At 46.7% G+C, this 21,283-nt stretch overlaps 1 protein-coding gene across 2 annotated transcripts in view; it reads right to left on the minus strand.

Annotated features, from left to right (window-relative positions):
• Positions 1-2,074: 2,074 nt before the first annotated feature.
• Positions 2,075-21,283, minus strand: part of PPT1 (palmitoyl-protein thioesterase 1) — a 41,256-nt gene continuing 22,047 nt past the window's right edge. Inside the window, exons 6-10 of one of the 2 annotated variants that reach the window (XM_029619502.1) lie at positions 19,306-19,396; positions 10,587-10,685; positions 9,995-10,066; positions 9,761-9,892; positions 2,075-9,661 (exon numbers count right to left, since the gene is read on the minus strand). In XM_029619502.1, coding sequence (XP_029475362.1) covers positions 9,770-9,892; positions 9,995-10,066; positions 10,587-10,685; positions 19,306-19,396 — 385 coding nt within the window. In that variant the 3' untranslated portion in view covers positions 2,075-9,661; positions 9,761-9,769. Of the gene's footprint in view, positions 9,893-9,994; positions 10,067-10,586; positions 10,686-19,305; positions 19,397-21,283 lie in introns of both variants that reach the window. The other variant, XM_029619501.1, reaches the window with a different exon arrangement.

Raw genomic sequence — 21,283 nt, forward strand, 5'->3', positions numbered from 1 at the left:
CTCCTTGACAGGGACCCAGACACCACAGATGACTATGGTGGCTCACTGGAGGAGGGGGAAGGCCCTCTAGGCCTGGAACCATGCTTCGCTTCTTCCACAGGGATGAATTGCCAGCCCTGGTTTCCCAGACTCGGGAGATTCTAGGCACGGACCCTAGGGTGGAACCAAAGAAGAACCTCATCCTGGACTTCGGGCGATGACGTAGCTGGGTAAGCAGCACAGGGGAAGAGCTCAGTGGCCCCTCTCCGTTTAACTGCCCACTGAATCGCCCCACCACCTCAAATTGGTGTCAAACCTCGGCAGCACCCCTGGGGTCACCCACTGGGGCGGGAGGCACCCGATTTTAGAATCAAGGGGAAGGGAATGAGAGGGCGCTGCCCAGGCCGCGAAGGAGCGATGAGGCTAGGTGTCTAAAATGGCGGCCGCACCAGAAAATGCTGGCAGCAACTTCTGCTGACACAGCAAATATCCAGCAGTGTCTCCGTGGTGTTGGATGATCGCCTGATCAGAATCCCAGCCTCTATGGAGGACATGACGGCCACGGTGGAGCAGCACCTCTCTGATCACGGTGCGGGCTCGTCAGCACTGAGCTCACGATGGGTGAGCTGCAAGCCTTGCAAAAATCACTGTTGGAGTGGCTGGAAGATCAGGAAAATAGGTGCCACTGCAATAATCCTAAAATTATTGGCCTGCCAGAATCTTTAAAAAAAGATCTTTATGAGTTTGTCTAGCGCTGGCTCCCTGAGCGTAGTATAGGCCTCACCTTGTCTAATGATCAGGTCCGCTATGAGCGTAGACACAGGGTGGGCCTGCCTCGGGATGCCCTGGCTGGTGATGGCCCGTATTCATAATTGGTCTCACAAGACCCAGTTATTAAGACTCTTCCATCAGCAGGAACGTGTGGAATATCGGGGAAGCCGCATTCTCATATTGAATGATTTCTCAGCGGCTACTGCAGCACAGCGGAGGGAAATGTCACCTATGTGCTCTGAGCTTCCTAAACGAGGGATCAGGTTTGCACTGCTCTATCCTGCTAACTTGAGGGTGCACCATGAAAACAAACTGTTCTTCACAAAAAAAGAAGCTGCGGTGGCCTTTATAACCATGCTGCCATGAGAGAGTACTTCAGGAGTGGCCACTGCTACTCGACTGGACCGCAGTACACTCTGAATTCAGGAAAAGAGTGGCGAAATAGTTTCTTTCCTAGCCATAGACTGGGAACGCTGGGTGACAATCTACACCGCCTCACGTTATTACTGGTTTGTATGGTTGTAAAAATGTTTATTCTTCACGAACGCTAATGTGCCACATTATTTTTCTTTTTGTACTGCTAACGTTTTTGTGGACTACTGATTCCTGTAAGCTGCACGGATAAGACTAGACGCCAGCTTTGTCTTAACACAGGAGGTTGATGGGGGGGGAGGGTATCACCCCACGCATGTGTTTTCAGTTTGGGCATGGGGAGACCCTGTGCCCCTTGGAGTTGGAAGATGGTACTTGTGGGGCTGTGTGTGTGGGGGGGGGGGCTATGATGGGGTAAGGGAAAGACCAAGTGGGGATTTTTATTTGGACAGAAACTGGTGTGAACGGGTTGACATAATACAGGTTTTGGGGTCTAGGCTGGGAGCCCCTGACCTGCTATTTTTAGATTGCTTTTGGAGCCCAATTTGGGCCCCATTGCCTTATGCATTTACTGCGAGGGATGGTGCAGGTTAAAGTCACATCTCTAAACATGGACGATATCCACTCTTCCATAAAACAGAGGAAATTGCTAACCATGTTTAGCTGCCTGCATTCTCAGGTGCTGTTCTTATAGGAAACCCATTTGATGACTTCTGAACATGCGAAGCTTTAAAGGGAACGGGGGGGGGGGGGCCAGTGTCTCTCTTCATCTTTCTCGGCCTGGAAGCATGGGGTGGCAATCCTGTTTCATAAGCAATTAGTGCCCTTCTGGATCTTGCCATATCTTATGGCATTGCTGTAGGAACGCTCTACCAACAGAAGTTTGTGTTCTGTAATGTTTGTGCACCTAATCCATACTCTCATGGCTTTTGTACGCATAGAGTCAGGTTGCTTCCAGACCAACATGAGTACCAATTTATTTATAAACTATTTTTATACCAACATTAGTAGGTACATCATCTTGGTTTACAGTAAACTGAAGGTAGAAAATACAATTGGTGGTAGGGGGTGATTTTCAATACAATCATGGGTAAAGGGCATAATTGTAAACCTGCCAAATGGATAGATCTAAAAGACCAATACATGGATGAACAACTTGTTGCTCACAAGTTAAACCTGATCAATACTTGGAGGGTATTGTACCCTGGGCAACAGGATTTTACTTTTTACTCATCCCCACCAATCGTACGCCAGCTTGGATTATATATTGTGTTTATTTAATGATTTTTATATACTAGCATTCATGACATATCATGTTGGTTTACATCATACAGCAAATGTTAACACATTTGCATTGAAAATAGGAAACAAAATAAGGAAAATAAAATCTAAAACATCTATTTCATTTAAAAGCTAAAATGAAACTAACTATATTTCAAAATGCATCCTAAAATAATAATCCTAAAATAAGAAGATAAATACAATCAGAGTCAATCAATGTTGTTAAAAGCTTGATTAAAAAGCCAGGTGCTACTTTCTATTTAAAGTTTCCCGCAAGTGCTCTGTGACCTATCTGCGGAATAAAATTTATCTTCCAGGAATCTTCCCACTTGGAGTCGTCCTTAGTGGACAAAGAAGTTGGTTGAGAAAATTTTAACTGCTATAAATGTGTATTCTCTGAATTTGTAATCTGTGATTACATATTTTTTGCTATATTAATTTATGTATAAGCCTCCCATAATGTGGACTTGATACCATTGATACTGTTAATTTGTGAGGGGTATAGTATCTGTTGAGAAGGATGATGTAAAAAAGGGTATTTTCCTGTTTTTTTTGCAATGTCAATTGTATAAAAACTTAATATAATAAAAAAAAAAGCCATGTTTTGACTCCTTTCTTAAAAACTTTAAGGTTAGTTTCCATCCTCAAAAACGATGGTAAGGTGTTCCATAAACTGGGTCTGGCACTGGGTAATGCTCTCTCTTGAACCAAATTCATATGTGCAGATTTCAATGTCGGGATCTGTAGTAATCCAGTATTAGCGGATCTGGCTACTCGTGCCAGTACATGAAAATGCAGTGCTGCGTTGAGCCAAACCACCTTCTCTGTACCTCAGCCCTGTTTGCATCTGCTGCACCGCACACAGACAAGCACGCTGCCTAAAACTAGTGCAACTCAGGCCTGAAACCTCAACAGTCCTCTTCAGGTGCAACTCTAATTTACGATCCTGTACATCCTTCCATGCCACTGTTGTCATCTTAGTAATCAGCACAAGTGCAGGAAGGGCGAAAAGCTCAGGTAATGGCTACAGCTTCGCCATAGCCCTCCCTACCTTTTAAGCCTGCAGCGGGAGTTCTCCATTTCCTCACCGCCGTGTGCGATGGGAAGGCTGGTGGCCCATCCAGGACTAGATCCACACCCTCCAAACCAGACTCTTCCTGAGGAATAGTGACCCCCAAGCACCTGAATCATGTGGGCAAGTAAAGAACCTAATTCCTCCTTCCTAAAATGACTGAGCATCTTCAGGTCATCTCCCTTGCAGACTGGCATTCCCTCCAGATCACGCACCTGCCCCTGAAGCCACAGACAAGTCATGTCCAGGAGGTGCCCTTGCCTCCACTGGGGCATTATCAGAGTCCTCAGACTCATCCCGCACCAGGTCCTGCCCCAAAAGAAGGAGCCAACAATCTGTGGACGGGGGCAATGTGCTTCCTCGTAGAATGAGGCAGCTTAGGCTCGCCCCCACCTCCGCTGGCTGGGGCCAAACATCCAGCCCAGAGCACTCAGCCTGCTGCTTGTCCAGATCAGCCTCGTAGCAGTAAACCAAACACAGCAGAAAATGGCTGAGCCCCCCGGGAGCGGAGTATGGGAAACCTCCTCCCCCTCCAAGCACCCCTGATCCTGGCTCGAGCCTGAATACACCGGTGCCGAGGAGTAATATCCCCTCCCAGGCCACAGACCCGCTGAGAGCATTCAAAACGACCACTGTTCCCGCACTGAGCAAGAGGGGATCTTCACCCTGCTGTGAATGCTGATGTGATAGAGGAGCGGGGCCCCTCCATTGCTTCTCAGCACGTCACCCAGCTCTTGTACGAATCCTCGTCACCCACCAAAGAACCCGAGCACAAGCCTGCTCTGCTGAGCTGGGAACGTACGAGCCACGTGCGAGGGAGGACGAGCCATAGCGATCACGGGGAAGCAAACTCAGCCAAAAATAGGCACCCCAGCTACGAAATCAATAAGCAGGAAGTTGTCCACACACCACAGCTGTGCTACTGCCTTAGAGACTTTTCACTTTATTAAAGTTTAAAAAAAAAATGTCCCCCTAAGGCTGGAAGACAGAGTTGCCAAAAGAATAGGCTGCCTCAGACGAAAAAAATAGCGAGCCTGCAGCCACGTCAGTGGCCTCGTGATGGGGAGGGATCTGGACCACTTACATCCCACGGATGCAAGGACTGAGCACCCTAAAAGCTCCTCCCCCCCCCCCCAGCTTGTCCACCTCAACCAGACAGGGAAGAACCCACTTCTCCCCCGGGAGGAAGGCTCAAAAACCAAAAATTGCCGGTTTTTGTACTATGTATCATCTGCTGGAGCCAGAGAGAGACTGAGGAAGTGCGGGTAGCAGTGTCAGTAAAACTCTCTCTGTCTCCCTCTGCTGGAACGGAGGTAAAATGCAGGAGTCTGGACTGATCTGGGTACAAACAGGGAGAATTGGGTTTTACCTACTAATTTTAATTCCTGCAGTTCCAGCGATCAGGCCAGAGCTATTCTCACGACTGTTACAACTTGCTTATTGCCAAGATGGCAGAGGTTTAGCCTTTGGGTTGATTTGTGGTTTCTCTGATCTTTGGATTTAGGACGTTGTCACTGTACATAGCTGGTTGGGTGCAGCTCTATACTGAGGGACTGCCTCCCTCTCTGCTAGGGATGCAAGCCCCACCTGGCTAGACTGATGTGTGGTAGTTCAGGAAGATCCGATGTTCCTTTCTTATGGGAGATTGCTCAGGAAGTTATGAAAAAGAAGCTAAAGTATCAGCTCCTCCCCTGCGCTGTACTGAGCCCAGATCCAGAAAAAGGAGCAATTGCCCAGATAAGACTCAGCCGATTTGAATGATGGTGAGGAATCCCAGGAGGGCGTCTGCCTGTGCCATTAGAAATCTACATAGGAGAAGCCTCTCTCCTCTTCCCCTTAATTAGGAATACATAATGCTGGGCTCTGTATTACAAATTAGGAACAGGACAGGACCAGACAATAGGGTGAAAGGAAGAGAAACCCAAGTGAACCCACCGACACCAGTACAACGTACAAATGATTGCAGCATCTGTTAAACCACATTAAATTTGGTATCACAAGGTATTACTTCAAGTGTATTACAAAGTGTAAATAGATAATTCAAAAAAGGTTTAATCTTAATTTGATTTACAGTATTTAGCAATTTCACCTTAATAAAATCATCCACTCAGCTACAATATCCAAATTACGGAAGCCACTCACCGTCCCTCCCTCCCACAGAGAAGATAATCTATTTAATCAGACATGAGCATCAGTATCCAGCACAAGTTCACCAAGGAATAGAAAAGAGTAATGGGATGTGGATCAGGGACGTGGATCAGGGACATAATGGGATGTGGATCAGGGACGTGGATCAGGGACATAATGGGACGTGGATCAGGGACGTAATGGGACGTGGATCAGGGACGTGGATCAGAGACGTGGATCAGGGACGTGGAGGGATGTGGATCAGGGACGTAGTGGGACATGGATGTGGGACGTGGATCAGGGATGTAATGGGACGTGGATGTGGGACGTGGATCAGGGACGTGGATCAGGGATGTAATGGGATCAGAGCATGAGGCAGCTTCTATTCATGCTGCTACACCTCAAAAGCAAACAGAACTCGGAAAGGTACAGGGGAGGGGGCTGGAAAAGCTAAACCCGTTGAATGGAATAACACAACAGACTTATAAAAGTGTAGCAGGGAACAGCTATGACACTCTCGGTCAGTCACTGCAGACTGAGGAAAATACCTGGAAGTAGGAGCGTGGCAGGACAAAGTCTGCTTTGTCCCATGCGTCTGTCTGCGTCCCGCCTCTCTCAGATGGCTATGCTGAACACACACTTAAGCTACGCCACAAACCTGGCTTGAGGTTGGTAGTAGAATGGAAGGTAAAGGCGGCGACAGGGTTATAAAGTCAGCAAACTTCGATTTATCCGCCTCATACTGTTTGAGAACAGCAAAGTGAAACCGTTTCATATTGGGCGTCACCAGCTCACGGCAGGCAACACAGACCATTGAGGGACCATTGGTCTAAGCCTGCATGGCACTTGTGTTCTAGCTACCTTTTTAAAAAAGGTATTCAGGCTTATTTTCTTTCTACTTTAGAAAAAAAAGCCTTTACTATTCTAGGATCTATTCAGAAAAAGTATTTATATCCAATCTGAGACTCAAACAGAGCCCCCCTCTGAGCTCTGCTTGTCATGTCAGTCCTATGTCATTTAATACCCCAGCCGCTGGCTGACATCCACCCACTTCCACTTAATTATTCAACTAATGGGCAACTTCAATACAGTTAGGAGCAATTTTGAAACAAAGGGCAGGGGAAACTCCCTCCAACTTTTCAGATTTTGTACCCATGGGCTGAAAGTTAGCTTGGTTTCTAGCCAGGTAAGTTATATTGACCTCTTATTGATCCTGGTCTGTCACTGGTCCATGCAACATGGGCTGGTGCTCACGTTCTGGTCCATACTGCAAGGAGAAGACTGTACTGCCTGGGGCAGTCACTGCAGGAAGGGCAGAACGTTGTTGTGGTTTCTCTTATTGATCCTGGTCTGTCGCTGGTCCATGCTGCAAGGAGAAGACTGTACTGCCTGGGGCATTCACTGCAGGAAGGGCAGAACGTTGTTGTGCTTTCTCTTATTGATCCTGGTCTGTCGCTGGTCCATGCTGCAGGGGGAAGACTGTACTGCCTGGGGCAGTCACTGCAGGAAGGGCAGAACATTGTTGTGCTTTCTCTTATTGATCCTGGTCTGTCGCTGGTCCATGCTGCAGGGGGAAGACTGTACTGCCTGGGGCATTCACTGCAGGAAGGGCAGAACGTTGTTGTGGTTTCTCTTATTGATCCTGGTCTGTCGCTGGTCCATACTGCAAGGAAAAGACTGTACTGCCTGGGGCATTCACTGTAGGAAGGGCAGAACGTTGTTGTGGTTTCTCTTATTGATCCTGGTCTGTCGCTGGTCCATGCTGCAAAGAGAAGACTGTACTGCCTGGGGCATTCACTGCAGGAAGGGCAGAACGTTGTTGTGGTTTCTTATTGATCCTGGTCTGTCGCTGGTCCATACTGCAAGGAGAAGACTGTACTGCCTGGGGCAGTCACTGCAGGAAGGGCAGAACGTTGTTGTGGTTTCTCTTATTGATCCTGGTCTGTCGCTGGTCCATACTGCAAGGAGAAGACTGTACTGCCTGGGGCAGTCACTGCAGGAAGGGCAAAACGTTGTTGTGCTTTCTCTTATTGATCCTGGTCTGTCGCTGGTCCATACTGCAGGGAGAAGACTGTACTGCCTGGGGCATTCACTGCAGGAAGGGCAGAACGTTGTTGTGGTTTCTCTTATTGATCCTGGTCTGTCGCTGGTCCATACTGCAAGGAGAAGACTGTACTGCCTGGGGCATTCACTGCAGGAAGGGCAGAACGTTGTTGTGGTTTCTCTTATTGATCCTGGTCTGTCGCTGGTCCATACTGCAAGGAGAAGACTGTACTGCCTGGGGCATTCACTGCAGGAAGGGCAGAACGTTGTTGTGGTTTCTCTTATTGATCCTGGTCTGTCGCTGGTCCATGCTGCATGGAGAAGACTGTACTGCCTGGGGCATTCACTGCAGGAAGGGCAGAACGTTGTTGTGGTTTCTCTTATTGATCCTGGTCTGTCGCTGGTCCATGCTGCAAGGAGAAGACTGTACTGCCTGGGGCATTCACTGCAGGAAGGGCAGAACATTGTTGTGGTTTCTCTTATTGATCCTGGTCTGTCGCTGGTCCATGCTGCAAGGAGAAGACTGTACTGCCTGGGGCATTCACTGCAGGAAGGGCAGAACGTTGTTGTGGTTTCTCTTATTGATCCTGGTCTGTCGCTGGTCCATGCTGCATGGAGAAGACTGTACTGCCTGGGGCAGTCACTGCAGGAAGGGCAGAACGTTGTTGTGCTTTCTCTTATTGATCCTGGTCTGTCGCTGGTCCATGCTGCAGGGGGAAGACTGTACTGCCTGGGGCATTCACTGCAGGAAGGGCAGAACATTGTTGTGCTTTCTCTTATTGATCCTGGTCTGTCGCTGGTCCATGCTGCATGGAGAAGACTGTACTGCCTGGGGCATTCACTGCAGGAAGGGCAGAACGTTGTTGTGGTTTCTCTTATTGATCCTGGTCTGTCGCTGGTCCATGCTGCAAGGAGAAGACTGTACTGCCTGGGGCAGTCACTGCAGGAAGGGCAGAACATTGTTGTGGTTTCTCTTATTGACCTGGTCTGTCGCTGGTCCATGCTGCAGGGGGAAGACTGTACTGCCTGGGGCATTCACTGCAGGAAGGGCAGAACGTTGTTGTGGTTTCTCTTATTGATCCTGGTCTGTCGCTGGTCCATGCTGCAAGGAGAAGACTGTACTGCCTGGGGCATTCACTGCAGGAAGGGCAGAACATTGTTGTGGTTTCTCTTATTGATCCTGGTCTGTCGCTGGTCCATGCTGCAAGGAGAAGACTGTACTGCCTGGGGCAGTCACTGCAGGAAGGGCAGAACGTTGTTGTGCTTTCTCTTATTGATCCTGGTCTGTCGCTGGTCCATGCTGCAAGGAGAAGACTGTACTGCCTGGGGCATTCACTGCAGGAAGGGCAGAACGTTGTTGTGCTTTCTCTTATTGATCCTGGTCTGTCGCTGGTCCATGCTGCAGGGGGAAGACTGTACTGCCTGGGGCAGTCACTGCAGGAAGGGCAGAACGTTGTTGTGCTTTCTCTTATTGATCCTGGTCTGTCGCTGGTCCATGCTGCAAGGAGAAGACTGTACTGCCTGGGGCAGTCACTGCAGGAAGGGCAGAACGTTGTTGTGCTTTCTCTTATTGATCCTGGTCTGTCGCTGGTCCATGCTGCATGGAGAAGACTGTACTGCCTGGGGCATTCACTGCAGGAAGGGCAGAACGTTGTTGTGCTTTCTCTTATTGATCCTGGTCTGTCGCTGGTCCATGCTGCAGGGGGAAGACTGTACTGCCTGGGGCAGTCACTGCAGGAAGGGCAGAACGTTGTTGTGCTTTCTCTTATTGATCCTGGTCTGTCGCTGGTCCATGCTGCAAGGAGAAGACTGTACTGCCTGGGGCAGTCACTGCAGGAAGGGCAGAACGTTGTTGTGCTTTCTCTTATTGATCCTGGTCTGTCGCTGGTCCATGCTGCATGGAGAAGACTGTACTGCCTGGGGCATTCACTGCAGGAAGGGCAGAACGTTGTTGTGCTTTCTCTTATTGATCCTGGTCTGTCGCTGGTCCATGCTGCAGGGGGAAGACTGTACTGCCTGGGGCATTCACTGCAGGAAGGGCAGAACGTTGTTGTGCTTTCTCTTATTGATCCTGGTCTGTCGCTGGTCCATGCTGCAGGGGGAAGACTGTACTGCCTGGGGCAATCACTGCAGGAAGGGCAGAACGTTGTCGTAGAACCAATCCTTTGAGAACTGCAGGTGATCACCATCACAAGCCAGGAAGACCAGTTGTCCAGCTTTATCCATTTCTTTCAATCCCAAACGGTCCTACAACACATTCATTAGTAACTGATTTTTAACAGTAAAGTAGCCAGACATTTAAATGTATGTAACAGTTCACAACACAGTGCAGGCAGTGTTCATAATTACCTCTGTGTATAATGAGCTCTCCTGCAGTGATATAATCTCCTTAGACTGGCCAGGTCTGTAAAATCCAAACCACTGTTGAGAGAGAAAAGCATTTCCAACAAATCAGCTGAAAAGCAGCTATTATGAGTGTGGCTGATAAGCAGATGGGATGGAATCGCATCCCTCGCCTGTGAAGGAGTGGACACTGCAGCCACAGCTAGGAAAGCAAAGCAAGAAGGACAAAGCATCGACTGCTCATCTAAATTAAAGCCAATATTGCTGCACTGGCCTAATTTTTGATTTGAGGTTTCTCAAGCCTTTTTAAAAAGTAAAAAAAAGTTCAAATACAGCACTTTCTATTCCAGTGGTTCTGCAACAATAGAGAAAAACGCCTTGCACACAAATGTTTTCTCGCTGCCACGTTACAAAGGGCCTAACAAATGAAACTGAATCAGAAGAACTGGTACAGGCTGTGAGCAGCAGAAAGTTCAGCCAAAGAAGGGAACGACAGACGCAGTTGAGGCAAGCAGTACAATTATAAATCATAGATTCTCCTTTACCTACCCATAGAGGTGGGGACCAGTCCTACCCTGCTGAATCACAAAGTGCTCACCTCCGACTCTGCAGGCTCCACCATGGAATCCTTCAGGAATTTCACCAGAACAAAGGTTTTCAGAGCCATCAGGTTCCTTCGGTAGCTCTCATTGAGCTTCTGTTGTAAGAGATCAGGTAATTAGTGCAAATTTAATGTTCAAACTTCTACTCAAGCACACAATCTCCTCCTCATCCAGCTGGTCCAGTTACATAAGCTATGCTCTCCAACCAGCAGATGAAAACAGAGACCAATAGGCTTCGTGACATCATCCCTTATCCAATCCTTGTTGTCCTCAACCTGCCACCTTCGGTAAGACGCATGGAACCGTACGCAGCAAATATGCAAGAATGGATCGCTGCAGGATAAAGTCGGATGTGGTTAGTGCAGTTAGTGTAGCTGGGTTCAAAAAAGGTTTGGATAAGTTCTTGGAGGAGAAGTCCATTAACGGCTATTAATGAAGTTTACTTAGGGAATAGCCACTGCTATTAATTGCATCAGTAGCATGGGATCTTCTTAGAAGCTCAATTCTTTAAAGAGAAAATTGAGAACCTGAGAAAAAAATCCCTAACACTACCAAACAAGAGATTAAAATGCCCACTAAAGATGTTAGTTACTGGTCAGAATTTGAAGCAGTATCACAAGACGAAGTCGAGAAAATGATAAATCAAATGAACCCTGCCACACACGTAATTGACACCATTCCCATCACTGAACTAAAAAAACTCACCAACACAATAGCCCCAATCCTAACTAAAATCATCAATCTCTCACTTGATGAAGGAGTAATGCTAGATACCTTGAAAGGAGCCATCATTAAACCAATAATTAAAAAAAAGAACCTTGACCCACTAGTTCTCAATAACTATAGACCAGTCTCTAACTTACCCTTACTAGCCAAACTAATTGAAAAAACAGTACAACAACAATTATCAAACCATATTGAATGTAACATATTTTACCCAGCGCAACATGGGTTTCGCAAACACTACAGCACTGAAACTCTACTATTAGCTTTATCAGATAATATCTTAAGAGGATTTGATACTGGAACACACTACATTCTAGTTCTACTAGATCTCTCCGCAGCATTCGACACAGTAAATCACAAAACATTACTCAATAGACTGAAAGAAATAGGTCTCACTAATAAAACAATAAAATGGTTTGAGTCATACCTTAAAAACAGATGTTTCCAAGTACAAATAAAAAATACACTTTCGGACAAAGTCACACTGTTAACTGGTGTCCCACAGGGATCGGCCCTGTCGGCAACACTCTTTAACATTTATCTCCTCCCGGTATGTCACCTACTAGCAGGACTCGGAATCACACATTACTTATTCGCAGACGATATGCAGCTACTGCTACCAATTGTAAACACCATTGAAGAAACAATGAAACTTGCTAATATGTATCTTGAGATAATTAAACAGCTCTTAAATCAGATGGAACTGGTAATAAACATCGACAAAACGGAATTCCTACACCTTGAACGTAAAAACATACACCACATCCAACCAACACTCACAACTAAAAATAACCAAACCGCTGAGCTAGCAACTAAGGTACGAAATCTATGAGTAATAATTGACCCTGAGCTAAACATGAAACAACACATCTCCTTGAAAATAAAGGAAGGATATGCGAAACTAATGATCCTAAGACGTCTTAAACCTCTACTAACACTAAACAATTTCCGCACAGTTTTGCAGGCAATGATATTCGCAAGTACAGACTACTGCAACTCCCTACTTTTAGGACTGCCACAATCTACAATCCGGCCACTACAAATATTACAAAATTCAGCTGCTAGAATTTTGACCGGCAAAAAAAAAGAATGATCACATTACAGGAACGCTTGCCGATCTACACTGGCTCCCAATTGAACAAAGAATTCAATATAAGGCCTTATGCATAATACACAAACTAATCCATGATGAAAAAGTTGAATGGCTCAACACTGCACTGCGCGTACATGTCCTGCAGAGAAACCTAAGATCTGCTAATAAGGCTCTACTAACTGTCCCCTCTGACAAAACAGCCCGCCTCACGCAAGTTAGGGAGAGAGCAGTATCGCTGGCTGGCCCCGTGCTATGGAACACCATGCCACTCGAAATAAGGCTGCAGAGAAACTTCAAAATATTCAAATCCAATCTGAAAACCTGGCTATTTAAACAAGCTTTTTATAAAGATAAAGAGAAGGAGAAAAGCAGCTGATTGATTAGGATGCACCAAACGAGAAATTGTTATTTGTAACCTACAAATGCACATTAAAGTTAAAATCTTTCCGTCTACTATGCTCCCTACAGACAAACTTAATGTACTCACATATTTTATTGAAGTGAATTGTTACCGCACTATGATGGCACATGATTAATTGTAATCTATACCACTTACTTTATTCATTATCGTGCCTTGCTGTAAACCGTTGTGATGGTTATCTAACTTAACGACGGTATAGAAGAGCTTTTAAATTAATTAATTAATTAATTGCCAGGTTCTTGTGGCCTGGTTTGGCCTCTGTTGGAAACAGGATGCTGGGCTTGATGGACCCTTGGTCTGACCCAGCATGGCAATTTCTTATGTTCTTAGAAATCCATCTTACAGAACAAATGGCCACCAAAAATGCTGTTTTCAAAGTCAGGTCCTTTAGTGAGCCACCTTCTAAGGGCTCAAACGGAGGCCCACAGAGCACTTTCAGAACCACATTAAAACTCCAATAAGGGCAATCCTTACATACTGGAGGATGCAAATGCTTAATGCCCCTCAGAATGCGAACAATATCAGGGTGAGAGGCCATGGCACTCCCCCGCCTCTTGCCCCTAAGGCAACCCAAGGCTGCCACTTGCACGTGGAGTGAGCTATAGGCCAACCCTTTTCATAAACCCTGTTGCAAAAAGCCTAAAATGTGAGGAATATCCACGCCCATTGGATCCAGCCGCTGCTCCAAACACCAAGACTCAAAAATCTTCCGGACTCTGACATAAGCTAAAGAAATAGAAGGCCTTGTAGCCTGGAACAAAGTAGAAATAACTGGCTCTGAATATCTTTTTAAATCGCAATTGCCATCTCTCAAAGCCAAGCCACAAGACTACAGTGATCCTCCCGATCCGAGAATGTGTGTTCTTGAAGCACCCCTGGGAGATGGGCCAATTTGAGAAGCCTATCCATAGCTACACACACCAGATCCGCGAACCACAGCCACTCTGGCACCACTAGAACCACCCTCTCTGGATGCGTCTTTATGCAGCGCAAGATGCGTTCGACAAGAAGCCAGGAAGGAAATACGTACAGTAGAACTCCTCTCGGCCACAGGCACACCAGGGCATCTATTCCCTCCAACCCAACTTCTCTTCTACGACTGAAGAATCATGTCAATTTGGCATTGCCCCGCAAGGCCATGAGGTCCACATTGTTGCAAATGAGAGCCCAGGCTTCCAGGGACACCTCCCATTCCCCCGGATCCAACTGCCATCTGCTGAGGAAGTCTACTTGCACATTGTCCACTCCTGTGATGCGAGCAGCTGTTATTCCCTCTAAGAAACGTTCTGCCCATACAAAGAGATGTTAAGCCTTCAGAGCCACCACATGACTCTTCGTCTGTCCTTGTCAACTGATGTAAGCTACCGTTATCGCATTGTCAGAAAAGACTCTTACCATCCGACCCTTGATCCAAGGCAGGAACTCATCAAGGACTCTGAACTGCTCTTGTCTCTAGACAATTGCTCGACCAGGCTGCCTCCACCAGCATCCAAAGATCTTGAGCAGACGGCCCCTGACAGACTGACCCCCAACCCTTGAGTCTGGCATCAATAGTAACCACTTCTCAGTCCAGAGTCTCCAGATCCAGTCCCTTCTCCAGGTTGCGTCGCAACAGTCACTGGATAACAGAGACTGGACCTGGATCCCCCCTGTAGCAGTAGAGGCATTTGATACTGTTCTGACAATGGATTCCCTCTGGACAAAAGCGCCTTCTGCAAGGGTCGCATGTGAGTAAAGGCCCATGGCACCAAATACAACATGGATGCCATGAAACCCAGAACCTGCAAATAATCCCAGACTCTGGGTACCAGCAGATGTAACAGATGTGTCATTTGTCTCTGCAACTTCGACACGGTCTGAAGTCAGGAACACCCTGCCCCTCTGAGTATCGAACAGTGCCCCCAGATATTCCAGTGACTGGGTTGGAACCAAATGGTTCTTCCTCAGGATTATTACCGAACCAAACGATCGCAATCTGTCTTATCACCCTCTGCACTGAGCAACCGCACTCTTCCTCCATCTTGGCCCGGATGAGCCAGCCGTCTAGATATTTTATTTATTTATTTATTTAAAATTTTTATATACCGACATTCATCCAGGATATCACATCGGTTCACAGTGTAACGCAAATATACGCCATGCATGGCGCTTTACATGGAACAGATAAAACATGTTAACAAGGGAATAAAGGGGTAAGAGAACGTGGGATAAATTGCATTAAATATTAAACAAGAATTGCAAATATATACATATGTACAATGTTGAGAGAACAGAGAGAAAAGGGATTTGGGAATATTAGGGGGGGAGGGGGGAGTGGAGAGCAGAGGGGGGAGAAGAGGGGAGAAGGGGCGGAAAGAAGAAGGATGGGGCAAAAGTGGGGTACCGAAAGGGGGGAGATATGGGTGAACCAGAATTCCATATCTTAAGGCCGCCGCCACTACCTTTGTGAAGGTCTGCAGCACTGTGGCCAGCCCGAATGGAAGAGCTTTGAACTGGAAATGTTGTCCCATTACCATGAACCTCAGAAACTTTTGGTGACCCACCCGAATGGGAATATGCAGGTAGGCCTTCGTTAGATCTATCGAAGCCAGGCACTCTCCTTTGCAGACCGCTATCACTGTGCGTAACGTTTCCATGCAAAAATGTGGAACCCACAGGGCCACATTGACCCTTTGCAGATCCAGAATGGGTCAAAATGTGCCCTCTTTTTGGGGACCACAAAATTTATCAAGTACCTCTCTGACCTTGTTCAGAGGTACTGGAACAATTGTGTCCAATCTTAGCAACTTCTGCAGTGTATCCTGGAACGCCTCCTGCTTGCTTCGAGACGAACAATGGCACTCTAGAAAGGCCTCCCTGATGGGGTGTGAAAGTTTTAAGGCATAACTGTCTCTTACCACCTCCAGAACCTACTGGTCCAAGGTGACCTTGGTCCATTGTCCATGAAAGCGGGCTAATCTGCCCCCCATTGCCTCCACAGAAAAATGGAGCACCCTAGCTTCATTGTGATGCCTTTCCTCAGCGGGAACGGATCAGTAGAAGGGGGCCGCAGCGCCCTAACCCCCGTAGGAGCTTTGCGTGCGCTGTGCAGACTATTTTTAGGGTCAGCGGAGGAGAGTCCTTGGGTGCTGTGGAGCTCGCAGACTTCTGCCTGCAACCCTCAGAGACCAGGGTGGCTCCTTCCAGTGCCCCCTGAAGAGCTGGTGGCCTTCTTGTCTGGGGCCGGATCTGTGGAGGCTCCTTCACCTCCTGCAGCACAGCCGGAGCACAGGGACCACAATCTGCATGCAAGTCTTCGGTGCCATTAGACCCCAGGAAGAAATGGTGGCCTAGCCCTGAGACACTTGCACGCAGGCCACACGTGTGATCTGCTCAAAGTCATGCACCTTAACAGGCCCAAACGAAAAATGCATCCGAGAAACAACCTGTCAGACCCCCAGGACCCCCATAGAAGTGAGGGTCTAGTGGGCGAAAAAAACACTGCTCCAGCGCTAGCAAATAGGTTGCGCACCAGCACAGGCCCAAGCTCACACGTGGAGAAGCAAATGTGCTGGAGCCTCTTACCTGAAAGAACCCCACATCCCCCGGTATCCATGGCACTTCATCTTCTCCTTCCTAACAGTTCAGACAGCTCCCACTGACTAAAAACAGACCCTCCCCAACCAAAGCTCCTGTTTTAACTTTTTTTTTTTTTTTTAAAGAACTTAATTAACTAATCAAGAAACAAATACTTCCCTGCCAGGAAGAAGATAACTTGAAGGAGACGACCTCGGAGGAAAGAGGGAGCCAGTGTCCTGGCTATCAGTCCCTCCAGAAGAAGCAGGCTAAAGTCAAACAGATAGCCAATGCCCCGCTCACCCGGCTCCACCTGAGGGATGGGCCACAAAGGTACCTAACACCTCAGGAAGCTCTGAAGCAAATCCTCTCTCTTTTTTTTTTCCTAACTCATACTGCAGGTTTGCACCTCCACCATCTGCTGGAGACAGAGAAATACTGAGGGACTGCAGGTGGCTCTCTCAGTTATGTAGCAGAGACTCAAAGGTTTGTTCTCTGCCTCCGTCTGCTGGAGACAGAGAAATACTGAGGACTGCAGGTGGCTCTCTCAGTTATGTAGCAGAGACTCAAAGGTTTGTTCTCTGCCTCCGTCTGCTGGAGACAGAGAAATACTGAGGACTGCAGGTGGCTCTCTTGGATATGTAGAGTGCCTCTAAAGCTTTTAGTTCTCTGCCTCTATCTGCTGGGAGGGATGCAAAACTCACTTATCTGAACTGATCTGGGTATTAACAGGAAATACTTTAGATCTGCAGGCGCTGTTTCCTGTGATTTTGGAGAAGAGAGTAGGCCCTCCCCGTATGCAGGCACACAGGATTGTCGTCTCTTCTGCTCCCGTTCAGTAGTGGTCACGGCTGGTGGCCAAGAACTTAACATACCTGCAGCAGAGATTCTGGATGGGGCAGAGCTCAGCTCCTGGGATTTCCTCCTCCCCACTTCTAGTCCTAAGACAGCCATAAGGGATGAACAGGTCAGATCGGAGGGGTCCTAGAGGCACTGATGAGGAAGGAGGGCAGGTCCTCCACAGTTCTTTCATAAGAGCGAGCTCCCTTCCTTGATTTCTCAGTCACTGAAGATTTTTAATGTTGCAGAGGACTAAGGAAGCCGTCCGTGTGGAATAGGATCCTCCAGAAGCCAATTTTAAAGAGGAAAGGCCTTGGCTAAGTTTTATTCTAGTGCCGGTACAAACGAGCAGCTCCTGAGTATCCATTCAGGTAAGAGTACCTGTTTGTTTTGTCACTAGATGGACTACTCATGTTGTAGAGGGTAGAACCACAGAAGACCGAGTCGGCATTTATTCTGCTCCCAAGCGACCACATCTCCAGCTGTCAAGGTCCATAAAACTCTGCCAGTCCAGACTACAAAAGCCACTGCTTCCTTCCTGATGGCATCGTTATTTGCTTAGTAGCATTCAATATTTATAACATGGATTCATCGTTTTTCATTAAGCGACGTACAAATAAAAACACACATTACTGCCATCTCGACCAGCTCCTTTCTCTAGCTAGACAACAGACCAGTTTGAATACACATTCGATCAGAACAACCACTCTCCAATTTAATTTGAAAGCTCAGTTACCATCAACCATGTTTTCACTTTACATTGAAAACCCATGAAATCAGTTTCCTCTCTGCCACGTGGGGGAGTGTGAGGATGGAGCAGTAAGCACGCGGACTGCAGCCTCTCTGCATGCAAACAATATCCACAATAACCTGCCCCATGTTATTCCCACTAACTTCCCAGAGAGGGGCAGGAGACACAGGGCCTGATCTAAGCCAACTCCTATTCCTCCCCTGTCCGGGGGGATTAAGCCTCTAGCCTGGGGAAGATCTTGCCATCATGGAAAGAGACGGATTCTGAAATCTCGCATGTTGAAATCTTTTCAGCAGGGGGCACTGAATTTGAAAATCATATTGTGAGTGTGTACCACTAGTAGATGATTTCCTAGTGGTGGACCCAAGCCCCGCAATATTTTAAAAGGAAGCAGCAGAATTGTGAACTTCCATCGCAGTCTTACTGGCAACCAGTGCAGCAGATTCTCATCGTGAACCACCCAGAACTAATCTCGCAGCCATATTTTCTACCACCTGGACCTTCCAAAGTAAATAGATGAGATTACAGTAGTCTAATACTATGACTAAGGCATAGACTAGATTTTAATGCTTGAAAGTTCAAAAAAGATTTCAATTGTCGTATTAATCTCACTCGGCTATGTGCAATTCGAAGAGCTGCATTGATCTGACTCACCAAAGACCAGCTTAGGGCTTGACGTGACCCCAAGAGACCTCTCATCACTAGCTGCCCCTCAATTTGAAGTTTATCTTTCCAATTGGGTTCCTACTTGTAAAATTTCAGTTCTTACTGTTCAAGGCCAGAAAATTAGAAAGAGTCTGATCAGCATCTGCCCCCAAAGCTACTAAAGTTTGAAAATCAGCATATGTGAAGGGACTGAAACCAAAAGAGTGAATGTCATCTCCCAATGGGGCTGAATAAGCAGCAAAGGAGATGGTGAAGATCCTTCTAGAACTCCCCAAACAAGAGACAATATACCATTTGCTTCCCATGTTATAGAAAGCTAGAAATCCAACTTAACACAGTACCCTCCAATCCCCAGCAACGAGATACAAGAGAATCTTGATCTACCAAGTCAAAAGCACAGCCCCACACTCAGAACTGTGCAACTTCTAATTCTGAGGAGCACGATGTAAAATTCTAGGTGGGTTACAAAATTAAACATCAATAAAACAATGATAGAAATGCCTAAACATACATCTCACAGGCACTCATGTACTAAACAGGAGCACCATTGTCTATTATGGGACACCCCAATACTAAGTGAAATAGAAAAGCAAAAATATTAGGCTTGCTGCTGTTTAACTATTAGATGGTTGCAGATTGCTGTAAACTGAGACGTGAACTTACCCTCTCCTGATTAATATCCGCCAGGAAGATGCTGCTGTTGCGATACTGCTCTTCATTTAGAGGGTCGTGCCAATACTGTGCTTGCACCAAGCTGTGCAGGAGAAGAGAAAAAGCATTAGGCTTAGTCCAAACCACTTCTCTTCCTAATGTTACAATATTCCACGCTGGCTCAGGCCCAGGATCCATCAAGCCCACAGTGGCCAGTCCAGGTCACAAGTATCCGGCCCATCACATAAAGTACATCCAGGAACTTGTCCAGACCTTTTTTAAACCTCACTGTTAGCTGCCTTGACCACAGCTTGACAGTGCGCAGAGTGAAAAAGTACTTTATGATTTGTTTTAAATCTGCTGGCTGGAAGGATAAATAGCGGACCTATGATTTTATAAACTTCTGTCCTGTCCCTCCTCAACCATCTCATCTGCTGGCTGGAAGGATAAATAGCGGACCTATGATTTTATAAACTTCTGTCCTGACCCTTCTCAACCATCTCATCTGCTGGCTGGAAGGATAAATAGCGGACCTATGATTTTATAAACTTCTGTCCTGACCCTTCTCAACCATCTCATCTGCTGGCTGGAAGGATAAATAGCGGACCTATGATTTTATAAACTTCTGTCCTGTCCCTCCTCAACCATCTCATCTGCTGGCTGGAAGGATAAATAGCGGACCTATGATTTTATAAACTTCTGTCCTGTCCCTTCTCCCTGTCCCTTCTCAACCATCTCATCTGCTGGCTGGAAGGATAAATAGCGGACCTATGATTTTATAAACTTCTGTCCTGTCCCTTCTCAACCATCTCATCTGCTGGCTGGAAGGATAAATAGCGGACCTATGATTTTATAAACTTCTGTCCTGTCCCTTCTCAACCATCTCATCTGCTGGCTGGAAGGATAAATAGCGGACCTATGATTTTATAAACTTCTGTCCTAACCCTTCTCAACCATCTCATCTGCTGGCTGGAAGGATAAATAGCGGACCTATGATTTTATAAACTTCTGTCCTGTCCCTCCTCAACCATCTCATCTGCTGGCTGGAAGGATAAATAGCGGACCTATGATTTTATAAACTTCTGTCCTGACCCTTCTCAACCATCTCATCTGCTGGCTGGAAGGATAAATAGCGGACCTATGATTTTATAAACTTCTGTCCTGTCCCTTCTCAACCATCTCATCTGCTGGCTGGAAGGATAAATAGCGGACCTATGATTTTATAAACTTCTGTCCTGACCCTTCTCAACCATCTCATCTGCTGGCTGGAAGGATAAATAGCGGACCTATGATTTTATAAACTTCTGTCCTGTCCCTTCTCAACCATCTCATCTGCTGGCTGGAAGGATAAATAGCGGACCTATGATTTTATAAACTTCTGTCCTGTCCCTTCTCAACCATCTCATCTGCTGGCTGGAAGGATAAATAGCGGACCTATGATTTTATAAACTTCTGTCCTGTCCCTTCTCAACCATCTCATCTGCTGGCTGGAAGGATAAATAGCGGACCTATGATTTTATAAACTTCTGTCCTGTCCCTCCTCAACCATCTCATCTGCTGGCTGGAAGGATAAATAGCGGATCTATGATTTTATAAACTTCTGTCCTGTCCCTTCTCAACCATCTCATCTGCTGGCTGGAAGGATAAATAGCGGACCTATGATTTTATAAACTTCTGTCCTGTCCCTCCTCAACCATCTCATCTGCTGGCTGGAAGGATAAATAGCGGACCTATGATTTTATAAACTTCTGTCCTGTCCCTCCTCAACCATCTCATCTGCTGGCTGGAAGGATAAATAGCGGACCTATGATTTTATAAACTTCTGTCCTGTCCCTTCTCAACCATCTCATCTGCTGGCTGGAAGGATAAATAGCGGACCTATGATTTTATAAACTTCTATCCTGTCCCTTCTCAACCATCTCATCTGCTGGCTGGAAGGATAAATAGCGGACCTATGATTTTATAAACTTCTGTCCTGTCCCTTCTCAAC

The sequence above is a fragment of the Rhinatrema bivittatum genome, chromosome 11 (assembly GCF_901001135.1).
Source record: "Rhinatrema bivittatum chromosome 11, aRhiBiv1.1, whole genome shotgun sequence".
Lineage (NCBI taxonomy): Eukaryota > Metazoa > Chordata > Amphibia > Gymnophiona > Rhinatrematidae > Rhinatrema > Rhinatrema bivittatum.